Source organism: Tinamus guttatus, unplaced genomic scaffold (assembly GCF_059628265.1).
Source record: "Tinamus guttatus ecotype Peru unplaced genomic scaffold, ASM5962826v1 Tinamus_guttatus_pri_ptg000094l, whole genome shotgun sequence".
NCBI classification, from domain to species: domain Eukaryota; kingdom Metazoa; phylum Chordata; class Aves; order Tinamiformes; family Tinamidae; genus Tinamus; species Tinamus guttatus.
Window position 1 is genome coordinate 106028 of NW_028288628.1, and position 24198 is coordinate 130225.

The 24198-nt window shown below is 41.4% G+C and overlaps 1 protein-coding gene across 2 annotated transcripts in view; it reads right to left on the minus strand.

The window, feature by feature from the left end:
- The window catches only part of PLPP1 (phospholipid phosphatase 1), a 55854-nt gene that overhangs the window by 19754 nt on the left and 11902 nt on the right, over positions 1–24198 (minus strand). The window contains exons 2-3 of one of the 2 annotated variants that reach the window (XM_088520615.1): positions 11287–11438; positions 7816–8096 (exon numbers count right to left, since the gene is read on the minus strand). In XM_088520615.1, the coding sequence (XP_088376741.1) occupies positions 7816–8096; positions 11287–11438 (433 nt within the window). Of the gene's footprint in view, positions 1–7815; positions 8097–11286; positions 11439–21918; positions 22074–24198 lie in introns of both variants that reach the window. The other variant, XM_088520614.1, reaches the window with a different exon arrangement.

Sequence of the window (24198 nt, forward strand, 5' to 3'; positions counted from 1 at the left end):
TTGTCGCAGTCACTAGCACTCAAACTTATGACCCCGTAGATATATATTTTAAAATATATATGTTTTTCAGGCTAGAATTTCTCTATTTTTAAACTTAGAAAATGCACATAAGAAACCAATGCAGTTTCTCTGGAAACGCAGTTCTGAACCTTACACAACAAGACCAACCGATACCAAGTACAATATATTACCTGTTAAATTTGTAACGTAGGTTACTATACCCATGCAGTGATGCACTGGAGCAGCTACTGTATCCACAGTCCAAAATATAAAATGTAAAGAAGGTTGAAAATAAAACTGCTCAGGGTGAACAGTTTTCCAAAAAGCAATGCTTTCAGGCATGAAAAAGTGAAAGTGAACGCTACCCACCTGCACAGGAAAGGGCCAGGTCGCATCACGGCTAAGCAGAACTCAGGTCAGAAGCCTGATCCACATGGCAAGATTGCATCTCAGTTGGTTAGAATATTTTCATTTTCCTGAAAGAGGTCCTCACCGACACTCAGTTTCTACTGAGTGGCAGCTCTTCACATTTCTAGATGAATGCTGCTCCATTCCATCATCTACAGCAGCCTAGAAGTCCCTGGCATTTAAGTAAAGGTAAGCCCATTCACTGCTATTCTTGACCTTTTCCCCTCCACATAAACTTCCATCAAGTATTAAGCATGGGTTCTTGACCTGAAGCACTGGTTCTCTGAAGCAGCTGACAGTTTGGTTAGGACAGGGACCATTCTAAATCAGTCACATTACGCCTTGAACAGCTGTAATGGAACAGCAGTGGGCAGTATTTAAGGAAGAAATTAAATTATTCAAGTAAAAATATCTGTGTCCTTCACTCCTCCAACTGCTTTAGTATCTAACTGCTTACTTAACTTTTTGGCATGCATGTTTCAAACAGCAAGTACAACTAAAATTAGCTTGACGAAAACTAAGCTTTTTGAAAACTTTCAGCACTGCAGAACACCTCATGGGTTAGAAACTCCATTAACACAAATAATCACAATGCTGTAAACAACCTAAAAGTTTTCCCCCCAGCAAAGATCCAGCTGACAAGCCTGTGGAAACTCGAGAGACAGCTCTGATTCGTGATGCTACCAGAGACTGCCAGATGAGACAAGTAAACCTTTCAGTTAGGCTCCAGTACATGCAGCTTGATCTCCAGTGAAACTTTAGGAGAAAGCTCTAAAACAAAGGCTTTTATTAAGTTATTTTGATACAGACAAATGTTTGGTCTTACAAGTAATGCAGGAGGGGAAGAGATTCCTTAAATTGAGGTATATTATTTAACTTGAAGCAGAAATCCACAGTTTTTGGGGTTATGTTTAAGAAGCCAAATCAGGTCATGTACAACAGGCAGTTTTGTAAGGCAAGGGGACCTAACACTACCCATTAAACTGCAAGTACGTACTGCAGATTTGCAAAAAAAACCCACAGAATTATAAAGCCTTTTTTTTTTTTTTTTAGTAAAAGAGAATGTAAAAGCTTCAAGAGTTTACATAAACTTCAAAATAGAGGCAAGCTAGTCCCACATCAGCTGTCTGACACAGCTGGATAGGTACTGGAAACTGTTCCGAGTTATTTATCCACTAACATGCATGTGCACCATCCGTGAAAGTGCTCAAACAGCCAGCTCTAAACAAAGTAGAAATGAAATTCCTGGCAAACGATTAGTAAACGGCAACACCTTGGCAATTGTGTTGAAATAAATTATCAAGGTCAAAACATTCAGCTGTAATTTCCTACAGACTTCTTTGAAGATTACATTTTGAGTTTGAAGTGGCAAACTACACACAAGTTGTTTCAAGTGCAGTCAGTGAGGTAGCAATATATCAACTTAGGTAGGAAAATGCTATTTGTCTAACAGACATTTAGAGTTGTTATTCGAGTCTGTACATTAGCACAACAGCCACTACTATAAATAGGCACCTTAACAGCTTTGTTCTGTGCATCACAAGCAGTGTGAGAGTGTGAGCATGAACTATACACCACAACTACCCTATGTCAAATTAAACTCCACAGAAAGCAATTTCCACACACTTACCCTGCTAGTCTCCCTTTATAGCAACAAAGCACAGGCTGTGCATCTGAGCGCCTCCTAAACTGCTAGATTTGTACAGCTTGGCTTAGTAATTTGCCACCTTGGGATCCAGTTGTGTGCATGGGCTCAGCGAGCTGAGGAGTATACCAGAAGGGACAGTTTCTTGGACCTACCAACCTCCTGGGTCTTAAACACACTTTCAAAACCAGCACTCGAGGAACTCTCAAGTTCTGCCCCAGCACCCTATCCAGATTCAGTTTTTGAGTTCTACTAACAAAAAACATTTAGGAGTGATTATAATATTGGAACAAATCTGCCCAGGACAGCTAGAAATCTAATAATTAGCTAGTCCAAAAGACTTGTAGTAAATTAAAGAAACAACAGATGAGACTTTACAGCATTAACAACACCCGTGCTGCACCCTCCTTACCAAATTTTGCTGTTATAAACCTACATGCCTTTCTCCCATATTACTGCAGGAAGCCGTGCTAAAACAGAAAACAGTTTCAGTAAAGTATATGGTTTTAGAGCTTTAAAAGACATAGGGATGCTTCATTTGCTTCAGCAGTAACTAAGTTTGCAACCTTTTCCTCCCTAGCATATTTTGGTCCCTAAAAGGCACATAGTTATATAAAGACAGTGACTATTCAAAAGAAACTGAGTAATAATACTGTGTACTTCATGCTACATGTTTATTCTTAACATTTCCTGGATTAAAAAAAGTTTAAATAGCATCAGACTCAGTATACCTGACCTTTCCACAAAGCTTTAATGTCCTGCTTGCACTGCCAAGTTTGTAACACGATACACAAAACCAGCAGCTCAATCCTGAAATAAGTACTAAAAATACTGCAAGCTATATATAACATCTACTACATTGTTTTACAGGTAAAAAAAACTCATTCAGATCTCTTTTGATTAAACATTTACACTTCAGTACCGGAAGTTTTTGTTCTTTTACAGTTTTTACCTGCTTGAAAAGAGGATACGTAGGGCCTAGGAGAAAGAAAACTTACTGCCATTGCTATGCTGCCCTTCTCCTCCAAAGGATGGGCAGAACCTCTGTTTAAGCCCCTTATTATGTTTGGGGTGAGACTTCCCATGCGATGAAGCACACCTGTGCGAAGGCCTGCACTAACACTCTAGCTCACACACACAGGTGAGATCTCGACCTTCCTTTCTGTGCTCAGCTCTGCAGGCTGCCCGGCTCAGAGGGAGCCAGGACTCCCACGGAGCTGCCCCGCGAGCCTGTGCAGTCACTCATGGCCAGCACAGTCCCCTGCCACGGTTGGGTGGCAGCCCGCCACCACCTTGAAGCCCTAAGGGAATTGCTCCTTCACCTATGCCAACAAACAACTTTGAAAGATGCCCTTGGGTACAAGGACCCTCAAAAATGTTTCTAGACCAATGCAGTTATATACACTAAAAAGCTGAAGATTTGAGGTGTAGAATTCCTCATTCCACAGTTCTCATCCTAGAGGAAAAAGCAGCTCTTAATATTCTACTTTGTTATTCTACTGGGCACTCAAGTTTTACTGTTTACCGATTTAAAATAGACTTTACTAGCAGGTAAAACAAAGTACACATATGAGGAACAGAGAAGATACTCAATCATAGCTTGTAAACAGTGGTTTCTCACATGGAAAGGAATTGAATAGGATGTATGAACAACCTGCCATGGGTGAGATATAATGGGCTTCATAAAAGCAGACAGATTTACAACACTTGTGTCCTTCCTCCTTAACCTTCCTAGTCTGGTATCTTGCAGAACCAGCTTCCAAGCCAGGTAAAGGCAAGTAGCTGGCAGCCAAAGGGAGAAGACCTGAACAAGAAGAACAGCTGCAGAAGCCAGAGAGCAGCAGAGACTCCTTCCACTCCCATCACACAGAGTCTAACATTCCTGCATATTTTATGTAGCCCAGCTATACTGATTGGAAAAGCTAAAGGAATTTGGCAAGTCACTGGCTTTACAGATAGCAAGTAAAGTACCTGCCAGGCAGTTCAGCAGTATTAGGGTACACACTGACAGTTAAGAATGTCAGCATGCTAGTTACTAGCACTAGAGGCAGAAGAGCCTTTTGCCTTTCTTCCTTCTTTCCTTACAGACTGTAAAACTTCTACTGGTAGCACCAGTACTTCAAACTTACTTGCCCAAACTACTAAAACAAGTGTTTCTTTTAAAAAAAAAATAAAAAACACTTTTTTGTTATAACATTTTTCCAGTGGAAAACAATTTTGCTATGAATTTACAAGGAAGCACTGAATAAAAGATCAGAGCACTGAATAAAATATGCTTTTTTATTGTAACTAAATATGGACCTCTGCAAATGCCAAAAAAGTATAAAGAAAATAAACTCCAATTCTTTTAACACACAGGACCAACTGGCTCAAATCAGACTCTATCAGTTTGGATATGACAATATGACTGCCTTGCCCGTCCTCTCTCAGGATACCTTTATGCAGTTGAGGACACACAGTAGCAAGTTCTCCCCTGGTAATTTTAGCCAGTTGCTGCAGAAATGCCTCTGCAGATTACAGCCTGAAAACGTGAGGACCTCCCTCCCTGCCCCCTAGCTTGCTGTTGCAACGCTCTGCACTGCACTCCTTTCTATTTTGGTGGCTCATTAACTGTAAGGTATGTAGGCACATGACTGAGGAGCATTGAAATCACCTCCTCAAATGTGGGGCCTAACTTCCATGAGAAAATCAGAATGATTTAGGAGATCACTGCATCCAAGACATCCATATATATACAGGACTATGTCTCACTTGATCTTTGACTCTCTGCTAACTTCATTGCTACTAGTTGCTATTTATTTACAGCTTCCCACACATGCAAAAGCCTCAGAATTGAGATTGGGAGCCAAGAGGTGAATTTGTATTGAACTGTGATCACTTCATGACAATGTTTAAACAAACAGTACAGCTTGCCTTACCTCAATTTCAGAATTAAACTATCAAACCAAGTATAAACTTCAGAGGGGAAGGAGAGGGAACACAGTAATAGCTGGAAATATAAGTCAAGAGATCACAGACAAACCTTGCTTCCTATATGCAAGCTAGTGAGATTCCAAAGCACTAGACATAGGGAAGAACAGAAGGTAAAGATCACTTAACTGTGTCTTCCCTCCCTCTTCCCCTTGTAATTGTCACACAACTATACTAACAATAAGTTCCATGCTTGAAGGTAAGTTATCCTGGTGTGTTTGTGAGGGTACATGATCCTGGTTTGTTTTCCAGGATGCAAACATACTCAAGCTTACCTTTCATGGCTGCCTATATGTTATCTACACAACTCTGAAGTCCAAATGAAACAATACTGCAGTTCCTGGACCTGAACACAAACCAGGTGACATATAGGCCTCATAAAAGAAGTGTACTGAGTACAGTTAATACTTCAGAGAAAGTTTAATTTGCAGAGAGTTTCCCTCAAAATTTAAGATATTTGAATGGAAAATGAATCTTTTCCACATTTCATTGATCAGCTAACTAGGAGACAAGAAAGCCAGCAGACATGAAGCAATCTGAGGTAATTCCACATTAGCACATAATTCTTGAAAATACTAACCACAAATCTTTCTACATTACTGTTTAGTCAAAAAGGGGAAAATTGTCACTACAGAGGTCAAGTACTTTTAAACCTCATCCGAAAATCTGCAAGCTTCTAATATAGTCTTTCATCCTTCTGCCACTCAATGTCTCACCAGTATGAAAGGTGCTTTTGAGGACATTATGCAGGCTACAGGGATGCTTTACAAAACTTACCTAGGATCACACAAACATATTAAAAAAAAGAAGAGAGAAATTGGAGTTTAGTTTCATGTTAAAAGCTATGACACTTTTATTATGGCAGTCCTCTCAAACCAGAAAGGTGTTTTACATCTACACCATTTTAGGCATCAAAATCACCCCAAATTCCCTTCCCCTTTTCCATTTTTTATTGTCTTTCAGGTTCATTCTGAGCAAGCAGAAATTGAACTCAGAGCTATCCTGAAGCCAGTTCCATGCTGAAAGCAATCCAGTTTTACAAAGCACCTATAATTCTATGTAGCATTTTTAACAACTTGTTCTACTTGAAGCTTGGACAACTACCCTTCTGCATAGCAATGCAAAGCTAAAAATAAACAAATGGAGAAGCTATTGTTGAAGCAAAAAGTTGAGACATTTTCTATGCACAAGAACACCTTAAATTGAGGAGATCATACGAAGGAAGTAACCCAGCTTTGTGTGGACACTTCAGGATTCCTGTCTCCTTCTCTTCACCAATATGAAGTACAACATGAGAGTCTGTACTCCTCCCTTTGTGTCTTATAAACTGTCATTTATCTCCGCTTGTAGATTTAATCACAAAAGAATTCATATTTGGCAGTTACTTCTGTTAATTCACCACACTAAAATCTGCAAAATGGACAAGACACCAAGATATCTTTTACTTAAAACATATACTGTCAAAAATCTTGCTTCATTTCCTAGTCAGATCTGTCTAGCAAATTAAATTCTAACAGGAAAAGAATGAGAATTTTTAAGATTTTTGGAGTTTAAAAAAAAAAAAAAAAACTCAATACCCTTAATTATTCCAATTCAGGTCCTTTAAAAAAAATAAAAATAATAATAAAAAGTGTTCAGAAGTACTTTGTATCATGTGTATTTTCTATGTTTTCACAGAAATTCCATGGTTTATTTTGCCTTTTTCCAAAGCAAAATTGACAGTCACAGAAAGGGAACAACAGAAGTTTTATTTAGAAGTGTATCACATGCTTTCTGGGAAGAGAGGATATATATGGTACCTAAAGCACATTCTGACTCTACGGGGCTACTCATGGACCAGGGAAGTCCATCCAATAATCAATCTGTGCCTGGAAGAGGTCAGAATAAGTCAAAAGAATCACTCCTGAACACAATTAGCATCATTTGTAAGATGAAGGGCTGACCACGAAGCACTCCTCAGCATTAAGCCAAAAACCAAATCAATAATGCAGCATTCTTCTACAGTTGCTGAGGAATACTGAAGACACTCTCCTCAGCAACTCTGCGTACAAGGATATAGGTCTTCTTGAGAGGAACAGGAGTTGCTCTAAAAATAAGCTTCCATTTTAATACCACAAATTATTCTAACCCTGTTCAACATGTTCATTAGCACTCAAAAGCTGTTGTTTATACTGTACAAGGACATGACTCAAGTATGTCAGGTGAATCATTTTTGTTTCTCGTCTTGCTGCAATCAAACTACCTTTTAATTATTTAGAGTAAGAAAAAACCTAATAAAGAGCAAGCTGAACACAGTAATTCTTTTAACAGTCCTACACATTTTTATATAGATATATATAGATAAATGCAATTTTTATTAAGATTCTATCTTAAATCTGAATGACTTAGCTTCCTAACCCATATCCTTCTTCAAAAACAAATTGCAAAGTCTTCTCTTCATTAGGATATGCAGAGATTTTAGAATCAAATAAACAGAATTCAGTAAAAACTCAGCTGCTTAATCCCATTTTGCTAAAAAGCAGAGTTATGCACAGGATACTTAACACATTCTTCTGCACATTATCAAAATCAAATTCCAAAGGGTATGAAAAAGCAGCCCAGAGTCCAAAAAGTATGGGCTCAAGACTAACCATTCATCCCAAGTACACTGCAAGGGAGAAAATGCTCATGGAACATGCAGTAGATACCAACCCCCTCATCCCAGGTCATTGCAGAGGTTTACTTAAGCACTCCACACAAGCACGCCCACCGGCGGCCCTCCCCACCGAGCCCGGGCGGTGGGTCAGACTCACCTCCCCTCATTGATTTTGGCTTTGTCTCCTTGGCAGAGGAAGTTCTCGACGTAGCCCAGGGTGCAGTTGATGCGCGCCCAGTCGGGCTGGCACACGGCCAGGAAGTGCGGGCGCAGGCGGCCGATGGAGTACTTGGCAATGTCCGTCAGCGACTGGCTAGCGGCTGCTCCAAAAATGAAGGTCCCGATGGCTTTGTAAATAGTGGCTATGTAGCTATTTCTGACAAATGAATTTGAGTGCAAATGGTTATAAGAAACAGAGAGGGTCTCTCCTACGATTATCTGAAAGAGAGAGGAGGACAGTAATTAAAGAAACTTATTTGCTTTCAAAAAATTTACTCTATTGTAGTTAATACTTAGACACATAGTTTCAAAATTCAGTTTTGTAAGCATTAAGCTATAGGAAGAACTACAGAATTCCAGGAGTCAGAGCCGTAACCATTTTCAAATATTTAAAATCTCTTTTATATAAAAGAGAAGCCTTATCTTGCTTACTGTTGAACCAAAGCATGATGATTTTCAGAATATCTAGTAAAACAAAGCCCACTTGGAATAAAGCATTTATTTATACTACTTCACACAGGACTAATTAGAAACCATTTTCTCTAATATTACATTTTACTCTGGATTTTTCACTACCTATTCTTCTGGTGATTGTTATTTACTGTATTAAGTTGTTGATTTTTGTAAAGTCAGAGACTCCTCTGAAGGGTCCAGACTTGGTTTTCTAATTTGAAAGGATAGTTAAAGAAACGTCCTATTGCTCAGAAAAGTTAAATATTTCGGGGAGGAAAGAATTAATAAGAGCACAGAAGGAAAGACACTATTGAGGGTTTGGGGGATTTTTTCACCTTGCATGTATAAGGGATATGGAAATCTTTCAAGTGTTCGCAAAAAGTTTTTCATTGGTTTTCACATCATTCCTAGGCTGTGCATTTCTGCCTTTCCTGAGTACAAAATTTCAGCTTCATTGTTAATATGCAAACATGTATATACCCAAGCAGGCTACGTTCCTCAGGGGAAAAGCTCAGCTTACACAGATTATGAGACAGATGCATGTCTATATGCAGATACACAAAAGTGACCTTAAAAAAAACCTGTAATCAGCAAGTGAAGGCTCTCTTTGTCAATTGGGTCTTTCCCCCCCTCCCCCCCACAATGGATGAGACAGCAGGGAAAAAAATGAAGTTTCCATGATCCTAGGCAAGTACAGCTTGTGGGAATGAAGATGCACTAGACATACTAAGACACTGGGCAAAACAGCTCTCAGCAGTTGCGCACTTGTAAGGCAAAAGAACAACTTCCTCAGGGATAGGACGAGATTTACTTTCCACTAGCCTGAAAACATTGACTGATGTTGAATACAGGTGGTAAGCTCTTATATGGAATCTATCCATACTAGAAAGAAGCCTCTAAAAGCACAGCTGGAGAAAATTAATCACAGCTTTGGCAGCATATTGAGTGGTAAACGCTCCTGCAAAATGTTAATGATGCCACTCTCACCCACACTTACTGGCAAAATTAAGGAGTCGAAGCTACAGCAGTGAGGACAAGCAGATTAAAGATTGTTCTGAGCAGACAGTAGTCTAGATTTGAGTCAGGGAGCCTGTGTCTTAATTCACTCACAGGTGAAGTGCTCTCCCAGCAGTTATGAAGTCTGATACATAATGAATTCAAATTCCTTTAATTTATTCTTTTCAATTTAAATTGCTCTTCATATTACTGATGATGATTATTGAGAGAAAAAGGGCAGCCAGTATGAACTTTCAACCACATTACTAGTGTCATGAGCTAGAACAGCCATGATAATAGCTCTCATCTCAGTTGAGGCTGAGGGGAAAGGAATGATGTTCATGCAGCATCTCACTGGATCCAGTCACTGTGGCTGTTACCCTTTAGTTTGTTAAGCACTGGAAAAGAAGCACCATGTCCTCTTACCATCTGACTTACACCAGTCTCACCAGAAAGGCCTGATAACTGAAAGCAGCTCCCTGCTGTTACAGAACTAAACACTGTTAGCTGATGGCTTGCATCAGTTCGTATGGAAACTGGACAAATTCAAGAGGAGCAAAATGTATTAAAAGTTATTATATTCACTGAAGCCTTCCCTGGCTCAGGAAGTTCCTGAGCTGCAGTGGCTGGCAGGAAAGTACTCAGGGCAAACACCACTATTGGCTTGATCTGTTCCCGATGGTCTTTGGGCAGCCGTTTTGGCAACCATTGGAAATGAGACACAAAGAGAGACTTCAGCTATGACTAGCATGATTGCTCTTATGTACTACTGAAGATAGTCCAGTGTAAAAAAGTAATCCTTAAAAAAAAAAAAAAAAAAAGCTTTCCCGCTCTGGAAGTATTTCTGTGAGGAGCTGATCTTAAAAGCTCAAATGCATGTGCACAGAGTTACATGGGAGTCTTGGCTCTGCACACCTCCAGCTTCCCGCTTCACAGCACACGAGTCTGCCCTCTGACCCGCTCCCGCAGTGGCAATAGGGCCCCTACACTAAACAGGTTGTGGGCCTGGAGGGCCAACCACAGCTGCAGCAAAGCCAGGCAGGAGCAGCTCCAAGAGGCTGGCCACTTCTAAGCACAGAGGAAGCTGCAGGACACACCAATGTACTGCCAGGGCACGGAATTCACGGCTTGTCACTGGGACAGCGTAAGGCAGGAGCCGGAGATGCAAGTCTCATTCAGGTCTTCTAAGTGTTTTGACAGTTTTTGGAAGGATGATTCTTCCAAGAAGACGTTGCTAAACTGGGTCCCAATTTTGATTTCTAGTCCTATATTTTTACTGGGGGCAGGCAAGGAAGAGATCATTCCATCCAAGAACAAGTATGTACAAGCTGACTTAATGCTGGAATCTATATAAAAATCCCTGCCTTGTATCCAAGAGAAAGTCAGATGACCATAACCGCCCTCCCGACCTTAATCCATCAGCTGAGGGAAACAGTTGGACAGTACTTGCTTCACCTTTATCTACTCCCTTTTCTGCTTTTATTTCCTGAAGTATATTTTGCTAAATATTTATATATTTTAAAACTTGATTTGGGTCACTGTTAAGACTGTTAGCAGTTTCCCCAAGACATAAGACCCATAGCTGAAGAGCTCCTCACCACATCTTTGTAGCAGCACTGCTGCTTCTCCCTTTCTTTTTTCCTCTCATTAACCCAGCAAGGGGAAGAGAGGAAGGAAAATCCACCCTCCAGCTCCAGTTTTGCACCAGGCTATGGAATTTCATTGGCTTATCTTGGTTCAGATGAGCAAGACAAGTCCCTTGTGAAAAGCAAGCAGAGGTGCTCTTTGTGATCCTTACCGGAGCACCATCCCTGCTGCTTTTGTGCCTTCTCTTAGGGCACTAGCTGAAAGCCAAGATACTCTAGAATACAGCATGAGGAATCTGCATTAACGGATGGCCCATCCTCCCACTTCCCCATCCCCATTGAAATGAAATGCAATGAAGAAAAGTGTAACTTACAACAATTATACAGAAAGGAACAATTATTCCTGCTAACAACTTATAAGAAATGGTGTCCTCTTTGTATGGATAGCGGATGGAGTCATCGCTACAGAAAACTCCTCTCTGGAAGGGGATACGTCTTGAATTGAGAATTGCAAAAGGCAAGCCAGCTAGCAAAAAGGAATAAAAAATACATTACAGAAGTAATATTTAGACTCTAATGAAGATTACACCCCCACATTTTGAAAGTACAGTGTATTAAGAGGAGAAGACATGCAGCAATTCAGAAGGGAATGCACTTTATTTTTCCAAAGGCTGTCGCCTCGTCTTTGCAGCTCTCGAGGTTGATGAATCTCATACTTGCATGGGGAAGGAGAGCAGGGCAGAACCGCTCTCCTGGCTGTGGCCCATCAAGTCGGAAAGGAGCCTGGAGCCACGAGTGGGTGGAGCGTTCAGGGACAGACAGGGAGTTGCTCAGGCTGCTGTACTGTGCACCACTGCACAGTGCAGGGAGCAGCAGCCGCCTTTCCGGCCAGCGTTAGCATCAGGAGAGAATAAACTGCACTTCACCGGAGCAGAAAGGGGGGTGTTCAGGAAGCGCGAGAGCAGAGGTGCTTCAGAAAGAGATACAGGAAAGAAGGACACCCCAGCCCAGCCAAGCACACGCACACAATGTCCTGATTGCCATGCACACCGGGTAGCTCCCTGGAACAATGTGGTCACTGCACATGCCCTGCAACCTCAGGGCACACGTTTTATTCCATCCTCCTCCTCAAAAAGAGGAAGCCTGTGGCTCATTTTAAGCTCTAAGGAGCACATAAGGTTAAGATGTACTGCACTTCATGCTGTTATACCTCAGACCTGCAGCACTAACTCAAGGAAGTAAGTTGAACAGCAAAGTTAAAGGAGTTCAAAATAGGATACCAATTCCTACAAACAAGCAGAGTTGCATTTTTAAACCCTGCATTCTCTGCCCTGAAACAATCTACAAAATCTGTTTGTGTACAGGGATGAATACTCACTCTAAAGAACAAATGCATGGGAGAGGAAGAAAACAAATGTTCAAAAAGAACGAACATCTTTAATTTCAGAATTATTATAGAATTGTGTTAATTCAGCTGAATGGTGTTCAACTGATTAAGAGTGAGCAATTAATTAGTTCAGCAACATCACCTAAAAACACAGAGCTACTTAGACACAGCCAAGAGTCATGAACTGCACCCAAAAATCCTGCTCCCCCCTGGACCAAGAATGAACAGCTGATACTGTTCAAAGACGTGCTACAAATTTTGTTCCTTATATCATACAAAAGTGATTGTGTAACCAGAGCTTCAGCCCTAGGCAAGGAAGAACAAATGACAAACTAATAAGGCTCCTGCAGTAAAAGCTTTCATGAATGGTCCCTTATGAAGGAAGCAGCACTGATTCACAATCAAATGGCTAAGTTTGAGAGTGCCCAAGTATTCCAGCTAAGCACCTTGCATGAAGGATCAAATATGTTCTGTGCCATAAAATCAATAGCACACCCCCTCCCCAAAAGCAGCACAAGAATTTGGCATGAGGTAGCTGCAGGATTTTCAGCCCCATATCAAAGGGTCGATTCAGAAGCTCTGCAGCCATCACAGAGCCCTCCGAGCAGGACTGCACAACCTGCCCATTCCCACTAGAAACCTGGATCCCAAATAGCTGCTTCTTTCCTGGCAGGGGAGGGGAAGGGAGAGGGTACAAAGGCAGGAAAGGAAACCAAAAAAAAAAAAAAAATACAGCAAGCTTTTCCTTTCTGACAGCACGAGGGGCAGGGTTTTGAAAGAACTCTGCAGGCCAGCCCTTATTTCTGTCCTCTGCCTGTGGTGCCGTGGGGCCAGCTCCCTAGTTTTTAGCTACTTAGATAAGCTGTAGCACAAAAAATTAACAAAAGTGATAGTGAGCACACAGGTTGAGGAGTGATTTTTGTCACTATAGACAGTGTTGAACTGCAGGCTTACTCTATAGTGAAAAATACTTCAAGGCAAACTTCATCCTTTGCTCAGCACTCATACTAACCTGAGGATTCAAGAGCACTTACTGGAGAAGGATATACTCTTAAGGCCTCCAGAATTACAGAACAAGGTGTATGTTATTAAGAAGTACATGATCTGGAGGATACTCTTGAGTTGGCAGTTTTAATTGGCAAGCTGGAGCAGTTGCCTGTTTAAGTAGTAAGCTCACCTCCGCACACAGGCACTGGTACTTGCTCCCCACACCAGGCCCTGACACAGGCGTGTTACTGGCTCTGCATCACCCTCTGTAAAGATCTGTTCTAGAAATACTTGGGCTTCGGCTTATTTTCATCTCCTCCCACCCTCACCTGACTGTTTCAGGATTTTTGTTTGTTTGGGAGCTGGGGAACAAGTAGTAAGTGTTCCATGTAACTAAGTAAGTAGTAAGTAACAAGTGGAGCGGAAACAAGTAGTAAGCTCCCAGAGTGCTAAACATTTTTGTGCGTAATTACTAGCTGTTAAACCAGAAATGCTTAACAACAGCTCCAGTGAATCCCGATCCCTGCTCTGGTGGATGACAGGTGTGCTCTAAGCAGATTTGCAAGAGGCTACTTGAAAGGTGTGCTCACTCTTCAGCACACATAATATTCAGATTATTATGCTGGAAAGTAGAGTCTAGAATCATTTACACTACCTTCATATATCAAGACCATGCAATTGGAATAGCTAAGTAAGCAGTCCAAAGTTTGTGGTTTTTCTTTGCCTTTTAAGCAAGTAAGAACAAGCTGAAATAAGTTATTAAAACTGCATTCTCTTTCATAATTCGTTTCCATCTCATTTACTCTATTTGAAACCAAAACCACTTTGCTCTAACCTCAAAGGAAAAAAAAAAAAAGAAAAAAAGAAAAACACTATTTACAGGCTCACTGTCCAGTATACCTTTGGGTTTGAAGGCTTTACTGTTTTGTTATCTTCTCCACGTAACTTTCAACATATTTAGTATTTGAGAACTATTCTTTCTCTTCCTAATATCTCATAACCCTTTTTTAGATCAAGAGACAGTATCTTCGTCTCATCTCACCTAAAAGCCCTACACTGCTGGCTACTTCTCTGAGGAATAAAGCAGATTATAGCCTGTTTCCAGAGGAGAACCATGGCCTCACTGCCTGAGGAGCATCTTCATCTAGTTATTCTTCCCCAGACTACACTACTCTCAGGGTCTACCAAAACTATGAACAACATGGTTAAAAAACTTGCTTCTAGAGTGAAATGCCAGGTAGCATACACTATGCCAATAAGCATACACTATATATAATTTATATGCTATAAACATAACAAAGGATTCTGATCTTCTTCATGGAATACAACTCTTTAAAGCAGTATCATGAAGTATTATGCCATCACTTGTGTCTACTAGGGCATGAAACAGCATGCTGCACTGGATATGAAATTATAGCACGCATTCAACAGAGCTTGGAGGAAAAGAGTAAGTCTATAGCTCAAGACCACCCCAAGATGATTGGTATTATTCCAAAGACTAAAATGATCTTATATACTGTTGGCAGAAGTTATGAACAGCAAACTTGAATACACCAGTTGCAAAACTGAGTACAGCATGATAAACCTGATTTAGGCTAGAAAGCATGACTTCATTGAGGCACTCTGGCAAATTGTAGGTATGTAGGTGGCTGGAAATGTAACAGCTCAGAGAAGCTTCATACAAGCTTTTATTAAGCAGTCTTCCACAGCTAAACTAAGTGTTCAGTTTCCCACAGCTGCTTTACAGATTTAAAGAGCAATTTTACCAGTCACTTCTTGCCTTACTCGCACAGAACACTTCAGTACTCAAAGACCACCATATGAATCCTTAAAATAAAAGCTCTAATTTCTAGGACTTCTAAACTACATCATTTCTTATTTACCATTTACTCAATCCAAGGAAACTTGTAGTCAGAAAAGCCATCAACTCAGTCCTGGCTTTCTGATGAAAAAATCCTGGAGGTAAATGCCATCCCTCAGAACAGGTACCATACAGCACACCTAATTTACTATTCTTAAATGCACATAGCTTGGCTTGGCAAGTGGGGAGTGGACAAGGGAAGGAAAAAAATCGCATGGAGCAGCAGCAATTCCTATGGTTTTTGGCAAGCAGAGACAGCCCCTCTACTCAGCCCTGGTGAGGCCACATCTGGAGTATTGTGTCCAGTTCTGGGCTCCACAGTACAATAGGGATGTGGAGCTGCTGGAGAGAGTCCAGCGCAGGGCTACAAGGATGATCAGGGGCCTGGAACATCTGCCCTATGAGGAGAGGCTGAGGGAGCTGGGCCTGTTCAGCCTGGAGAAGAGAAGGCTGAGAGGGGACCTGATCAGTGTCTATAAGTACCTCAAGGGAGGCAGTGAGGAGGATGTTGCTGGCCTCTTTTCAGTGGTGGCCACTGACAGAACTAGAGGAAATGGCCAGAAGCTGAAGCATCAAAAGTTCCACAGGAACTTAAGGAAAAAATTTCTTGACAGAGAGGGTGACAGAGCACTGGAACAGGCTGCCCAGAGAGGCTGTGGAGTCTCCTTCTCTGGAGATCTTCAAAACCCACTTGGACGCAGTCCTGTGCCACGTGCTCCAGGTGACCCTGCGTGTGCAGGGGGGTTGGGCTAGATGACCTCTAGAGGTCCCTTCCAACCCTAAGCATTCTATGATTCTACGATTCGATGATGAGGGAAACTAGTTGTGTGTTCCAGTCCCATCTCCCTGCCAGCGTTATCGTGTGGGGAGAGGAGGACACAAATGGCCTTGCTTTTCTGTTAAGTGGGAAGAGTGCAAGCAGAACTACTGAGCTAAGTGATGAAAGATGTAAAACCTCTAATCACAGGGGCAACCCTAACTTCCCACTTAGCACATTACTTATTTTTCACCCCGAGATGATAATTTCAACAGGGCAACACTGTAGCAGATCCTGTGATATCTCCTACAAATTAGGGCTAGATATCACTGGAAAAAAAAAATCTCCAATCATATTTGTCTTCATAATGGTACAATCATCGTTAAACTCAAAACTCCTCAAAAACAGTTGGAGAAAAAGTCTTAACAGCAGTACAGAAATTTTACACTTTCTAGCTGGAAGACTTAGCCACATAGACCAAAATAGTTTTAGAGCAGCAAGGATATACAGCACCTGATTAGTAAACATTAGTCACACATTGCCCCCTGAAAATTAGAAAGATTTTTTCTCCAAATAGCCATATTCCCCTAAACAAGCTGCAATATCAGAGGGTAAAACCTGGTACATTAAAAAGAATCAGACATGATAAGCATTACAAATAAACAAATAAACCAACCACAGCATTAAATAATGGCTGAAGAAAGTAGTGTGTCATCAAAGCCTTGGTGTTAAGTACTTCCCATATAACAGCAACAAGCATCCCTGATGGGAATCCCAAGGTGGGTTCACTCAGGATTAAGTGAACTGTAGCAAAGTGAAGTGGCCTAAAGGGATGATGAGAACAGGTATGTTAAGAAAAGGATTAAGGTCAGGGTGTGTTGGTGGGGAAGAGGTTACCAGCAGGGTAATCTCTAGGATCAGGTCACCAACTATATTTGGTGCATAACAAGTGGAAGACACAGTGCTGAAAGAGCAGGCAATTCCTTGATACAGTGGATGAACTGGGTCATCCAGTTCTTCCTGCAAAACAATCCTAAGGACTGAGGCGAGAGAGCAGATCTGTATATTGCTAAATTCAGAGTCATGGACTTGGAGGTTAAACTCCTCAGATGAGCTGGGAATTTGTCAGTTCAGAGATAGATGGGGGGAAATAGTTTTTTTCCTATGGCTGTTGCACAGTAATAACAGGTCCATTAGGCAAGCCTTTTTCAGAGACATTAATATTTTTAACCAGCTTAAGAACAAAAGGCACCAACAAGAGTTTCCTCCAAAATGGCATTCACCAGAATCCACCAACACATTCAAGTTTGACCTCATCTGTCAAACACAAAACATAGAAGGACTGCTAAGGTATTTTCTTATCTAGGAATGTAGGAATTAGAAAAAAAATGAGCTCTGCAGTTTAGCAGGACAGAGGGGTTGTAAATGACATAGCGACATGGGCCAGCAGGCACCAGAAAGAAAAGCAATACTTGCCCAAGAACAGGCATTGGATAGCCACAGGTACAGCTGTTAAATGAAGCTATTCCCAACGACATACAGGAGCCTCTAAAACAACCTTCTGGTCAGAGTATGGGAGGTAGAAATGTACTTTCATTCATTAATGAGGCCACAGTTGAAATAAAAAGCATAGCTTGCTTTTCCAATAGCCTGATTCATCCGCTCTAATGCATTAAACTTCCTCACAAGCTGCTGTAGTTTCTGACTGATTATATATTAATTTTTCTGCAAATGCCAAACATAGCCCTGGGCTATTTCTTTTCCAGCTCCTAACCTCTATTAGGTTTCTTCATTGTCCCTGGGCATGGCACTGCTCTCGCCATGGCACTAAAAGTTGCCCATAACCACTCAGGTTATGGTATTTTAATGCATGACCTTAAGAGCCATAGCTGCTAATGTCCCCACAAAAGGCATCACTTGACATTCATCTATATTGAATGTCACTTGCCATGTGCTTGTCCAGTCTCAGCCATATCAGGTTCTCTGCAATCTTAGGAGCTATCCTTTATCTTTAGCAGCTTTGCTATCTCACTGTATACTCCCATCCAGGGCATTTGGGATTATACTGAATAGCACACACTCCTTTGAACCTTTACTTGCTAACTTCCTAGAAGCTACAGATCTAAATAATGAGGGTTTTTCTTTTAGTCTTATTTTAGTCTTGAGATTCCTTCCTCCTCCTGGTCTCATTTCCCACTATTACTGATCAGCCACCGACAGACATTCATTCTAGAAGAAAACAAGTATATTAGATGAGGAGAATTGATGAGTACCAGGAAACACTTGATGTGTTTCGTACAACAGAGCTTTATATGCCTATGCTCAAACACTAGGAAGCAAACTTTTCACCAGAGTTTAGAAATGTATGTTTAAAGGTATTTTTGCCTTTCTCTTAGCTCTCCAAAAAGCTGTCATTTTCATTTATCCAATGCCAGCTTCATTCACAAAAACAATCTCTCTGCATAGGTATTCTCCTGATTAAGGATGAGCAGAAAGATTATCTGGTGACCCAGAGGAAAGGAATGCAAGGCAGCAGCACAAGAAAGATCCTTTTTCCCTTCCTTCCTTCACCTGCTCTTCCCAATGCCCATGTGGGGCTTCTGACACAATCCCTTCCCCCGCCCTTTCTCCAGAGCCCCTTGACTCAAGTCCAGGATGTCATCAGCCCGTTATTAGTAACTGGGTCAGAGACTTGAGAAAGGGAGGAACTTACACCTCTGACTGTTCCTCTGCTTAAAAGCCTTTAAATATTTAAGTTGCAATTCCCTCTCCATTTCCCCCTGCTCCTTTTTATGCTTCATGCACTAGGCTAACTAACCCCTTCAAAACTAATTCAAAGCCCTGTGACAGCTTGTCTTCTTAAGAGTTACTACTGAGCTTCATTTGGCTTTTTAAAAGCCTTTGTTCCAAGTCCCTACCAGTGTCAGGCTGCCAGCTGTTCCACTCACTTTCTTATCCTACACTCTTCATCACTGTATTGATAAGCACATCTGAAGGCTTGAGAAAAAAAAAAAAAATCCAAGATGAGGCTTTTAAAGCATATTAAAAAAAAAGCAGCCTGGTTATTACCTAATAAAGGTTTTTTGTATTGCAGTTATAAAATTGGAATCTGTGCTTCTCAGTCTTCTTGCTCATCTGATTTCAAATTAAATCATTCAACACACACTTGCTGCTGAACAGAGCAAAGCTGCACCAGAAAACTGGGTGCAGCTCAGCGTAGGCAGCAGCTTTCAGCCCCACAGCACTGGTCTTAAGGTCAACAGCCTTAAACAGGCTTCTTGACTGTCCCCTGCTTTATCAGTCTTCACTAAAGCAGCAGCTATCTCAAAAATCTGCATTAGCCCAATAATGCAGCATAATAATGCTTCTTAGAAGCAGCTAACTTTTGCAAAACAGGGTGTTTAAAGAAAAAAAAGTCAGAGAAGAAAGCAGCAGAAGGTCTCCCAAGGACTATCATTCTTATTACTATTATTAGGAAGAGTTAAAATCAGAAGAACGTTTATACATGTGATAAAAAGAAACACTCCTGTGAGCACCGGGCCTAACATAATAGGGTAAAGCTGGCAGAGGAATAGAGCAAGAGGGTCTCCTTAGGGAGGGTGTCAAGCTACTGCAGAAATCGCCTTTGGCCAAACCAAACCAAGCCATAGTGTCATGTCTTCTCCTTTGTTTTTTTAAAGGAGAAGACATGACACGACCATCTAAAGTATTTTTGAATGTGTTATGTCTTCATGGTGGAGAAAGTCCAAATGCAGTCTAGAGATTCCTTTTAAAGATTTTTTTAGTGATTTCCGTTTTTTTTGGTGACTCAAGTTGCAACCTATAAGGACATTACGTCACTATCTGCAATGAGTTAAGGGTGTAATCTTTTTACTCCTGTGGAGAGAAAAAAAAAGGCAGGGGGGGATTAATTCAAGGTAAGAGGGGAGGGTAGAAGTATCAGACAGATCTTCGTGGCTATGTGAACAATGTCATAGACACAGGCTGCTCAGAATAGTGGCCAAAAGAGATTAATTTCTCCAGAGCACTACTCTTAAGCCTCAAAAAAACATTAATACAATTAAAAATATCATGCCTTTTCAACCAGGCACAGGAAACAATTCTGAAGTTTGAACAGTATCATACTATGAAGCACCATCAGGAAAAAAATAAACAGGAGTTTTTCCACAGAGATTTTCTTTCTTGCTAAGAAGTGATGTTAACAGACTTCAGGTTCTTACAGTATTATATGGCAGATACAAACAGAACTGTGGTTTTCAGGAGCATAAGTCTTACATTTTCTCTTTAGAAGAGCCTTACAGGTTTCTCTAACACATTCCAAAGGTTGTTCAAGTTAATTTTCCATGATAGCAGAACAAAGTTCGCATAAAAGAATAGTTTATCGACTCTTATTTGCTTAGTATTAGACCCTACAGTTAGCAGCAGTTCCTTCATGAAGACGTCTCATCTTTTCAGAAGAGTTTTAGGTCACAGTAACATTGACTATGTAAGACATGATCATAGTTACACTGCTCAGTAAGCTTTATAAGGCAGCTGTGTCCCCGCTGAAGATACTGCTTCTGGAAAATACTACTTTTAAAAACCTCTCAGTTCTCACACCTTCACCAAGATAGTCCGAAACAGGAACCAGACTGAATATCTGACTGTCCTATGCTCAGCCTGGTAATTTTCTCTTAACACTGAATAGAAGCAGGGTTGAATCTATATTCAACAGGAGTTAAGTAAAGCCTCAGCAACATATCCAACATATCTTACACGCTACACTGTCAATAGCCATAGAGGACATAGTATTTAAGCCATATGGCTGTTCCCTCTTGCAGGTGGCCGAACAACCGTCTGCAGGCATCTCTCAGAGCCTGGGGCAGACCCATTCCACTCCTCTTCCAAATTCCAGCACAGAAATATAAATTCCTTTAGAGTCTCACTGGTTTCCAAGGCAAGATTTCCATCCACCACCCCTTTCCACAAAGCATATCCTTAGTTTACTTATGTCCAGCAGTAAACTTCATTATTCTCAGGAATTGATGCTTTGCAAGGAGCTCATTAGTCACAGACCTCATTAGCACCTCAAATTTGGACCCTACCTAGCAGATATCAGATTTGCTGCACTAATGTGCCAGCATTTAAGAAAACAATCTAAAACTGAACCAAGAAAGCTGTTTAGCTTCATATATTACCTTTACCTCCCCTGTCAGACACCAGCCCATGTTATTTGCAAAGTTTTTTAAACTTCCAGCTTGAAGAAAACTGATCTGAATAACACCTACTCTTACAACAGAGCTACAAACTCTTGAGAAATGTTAACTCTTACAATATGGAAATCCACAAGTTACTGTTATGACTGCTATCGGATTCCCTGCGCTCAGACAGGCAGTACTTCTGTAGAATTCACACAGTGAAGAGGAAAAAAAAAAATCATGTGATACTGAAAACAGTGAGCCCTTTTTGGGCAAGCAACCGAGTTTTCAGCCTCTGAATCCTATCCTGAAAGATTTTAAAAGTCATGCTATTTTTTTTTTCTTTTTTTTAAACTTGCAAAGTCCTTTGAGTCCAAATCAAATGAGTTTCTGTAGAAAGTACACAGAGGGGACATACATGAATTGCAGTTTTGTGCAAATTTTAACATTTAAAGTGCTCTATCAGACTAAATTGTTCTGAGCAAGAAATAGGAGTATTTCACAGCATTTATGGACATTAATAGTATTCCTTCCTCCCCCATCAGATCTAAAATCCTAGGCTAAACATATACTTAAAACCTTCTTTCTGCTCCTCAAAAAACAAACAAACAAGGATTAGAGAAATTAGAGAACAGGCAATTAAGAGATTAGTTCTAGATTTTATCTGCAAACTGAAAGTAGCGAAACACCTTTTCACATGCATAGGACTGCATAAAAACGGGGTTTTCGTCTTTCACGCCTCTCTGACCAGCTGTCAGGCACAGTCACAGTGCTGAGCTCTTGGAAGACACAGCTTCCACCCCCATCCCCAAAGCTGCCTGTAGATTAGCTACTTACAGAGAAAATGGGCAGGGTGAACCCCACTGTGTAGAGGACAGTGGATGTGATGGTACTGTCATGGAACGGATACTTGATGCTGTCATCATTACAGAAAAAGCCTCTCTGATACGGTTTTATTTTGGCCAAGTTTAGAACACCCAGGGGTAAGCCAGCTGTTGGGGGAAGGAAAACAAAACAGAGATACATGTTGTTAAATCAAAATTCACTTTTAAACATGCATGGAGGATGCTATGAAACATGCAAAACTTAAGATTTCCCAAGTTAGAGCAAATTAATTATCATGCAATGCACATGCTTACCAAACCCTTTGTATAGAAGTTTGCCTTGCACCATGGAAAGTGTGATGTCACCCACCAAATACAGAGATTAAGGAAGTGCAGAGTTCATAGTTGTTTCATCAGCATGAAGAATTGCCACATACTGAACCCAGATTATGCCCAAGAACCCGAAATACCACTCACACAGCTGACTCGCTACTGAGGGCGGACCACTGCTGTGCCCTCCTCCTCCCAGCCACCATCACCCTGCAACACTGGCTCCTACCTAAATTACTAGCCCTGTTCTAGACAGGAAGGTGGTCACTGGTTACAGAAGACATTGTTACATTTTTCAGAGTAAGGAAGGAAAGGTATCATGCAAGAAGTCTTCAGGCAGGTGAAGGAAGCAAGACAACTTCGGAGACACCAACAGGAAAAGTGGACACTGAAAAGAACTGCGTCTGAGGGTAACGAGACTTGCACTTGGAGTCTCATTTACACATTTTTTTTCCCCTGCATCCAATTAATTGTTAACATTGGTAACATCAAAACAGGCACTTTGGGTTCTGAGTACAAGTGCTAGCTCCCTGAGTACACACTAGTGTATTACTCTCTCTCTCTCGCAAGCTGATCTTCATTACACTGGAAGTCGAGCCCAAAGAAAACCAAGACCTCTGAAAATTGCAAAGCAGAATCAACTGGAGAGTAGGTATTTTCACGAAGAGTGCTCAGAAAACCTGAAATTGTCATTTTACTGATTCTTCGTTGCCTCCTTTCCACCACCCCAAACCAAGTAGTGGATCAACAATACAATTTGCAAAACAAAAGTTAGACCTCGATTTAAAACATGATTAAAAGCATTGCATCTTCTCCAGCATTCACGTGTTATGCAATTCTTCATATAGATACTCCATATGCAAATACTGAGGTTCAGTGTCAGGTGCAATCACTGGAGTAGAAGAGATTGCAATTGAGATATAAGCAGGGCACTGCACTCACAGCAGTCACATTGCAAACGAGTTCTTCACTCAGTTAGACACAGCTTCTGGTTTGGTGACACTTGCTAAAACAACCTACCGGATATTCAAATACCTCATGTTAGGTCACATCTTAAGAGGCTCAAGAAACTCATTTCTAAAGAGTTCATTAGAAGAGAAGGAATTGAATGAAACAGCAGGGAGGGCGTGAGGAATCCTAGCCCCTCTTGCAGGCTGCTGAGGCATGGGAAGAGAGCAGCGAAGCGGGTGACATGCACAACTTCGGCACTCGCGGCCTTGTGGGGACAGCAGCCCAATCAGGCAGCCACGCTCCAGCACCAGGACAGCATCGGATGTCCTGTCTGCACTCGCAAGCAGTGTATGCACCCAGCACTGCTCCAAGCTCCCTGCAGCCTTTCCAGGCTTTCAGCACAGCCTCCTACGACACAGACAGGAATCTGTTCCACCAAACACCTGCAGTCCTAAGGAGCGGCCACCCTTGACCTCAACAGTTGGGCACAGCGATGCAGCAACACACTTGAGCAGATGTTCAACATCTCACAGAGCACTGCCGCAAGTGAAACTACTCATGCTCAGCTTGATGGACAAACTTTGCAGTAAGAGATTACGCTACAGCTTTGACTTGCCAGCATCTACAAGCACATCCCCACTCCTTTAGGGAGCAAAGGCTCAGAGCTTGACAGAGCACACACGGCAGAAGCAGACCGAACACGTGCACTGAATATGAAGCAAGCCACGGTGAAGAGCTTGAGTTCACCGTCTGCTTGCACGGCTGGAACCAATCTTCAGCTCTCCTCAAGGCCACAGCGGAATTCCACTAACACAAGTCAGTCCATGTTTCCTGTCTTTATCTCTGACATTCCATAGCTGCTGTCAGGATATGGGATTGTCAGAGCTACACCTGCTTGATACACTTCTGTCTCCCCAAATAGGCCATCACATTGTCATATGTAGAAATACCATATCATATTCATTTAAACAGCAGTCCAGGTTTTGCAGTTGATGGCCTAGCAGAGAAATAC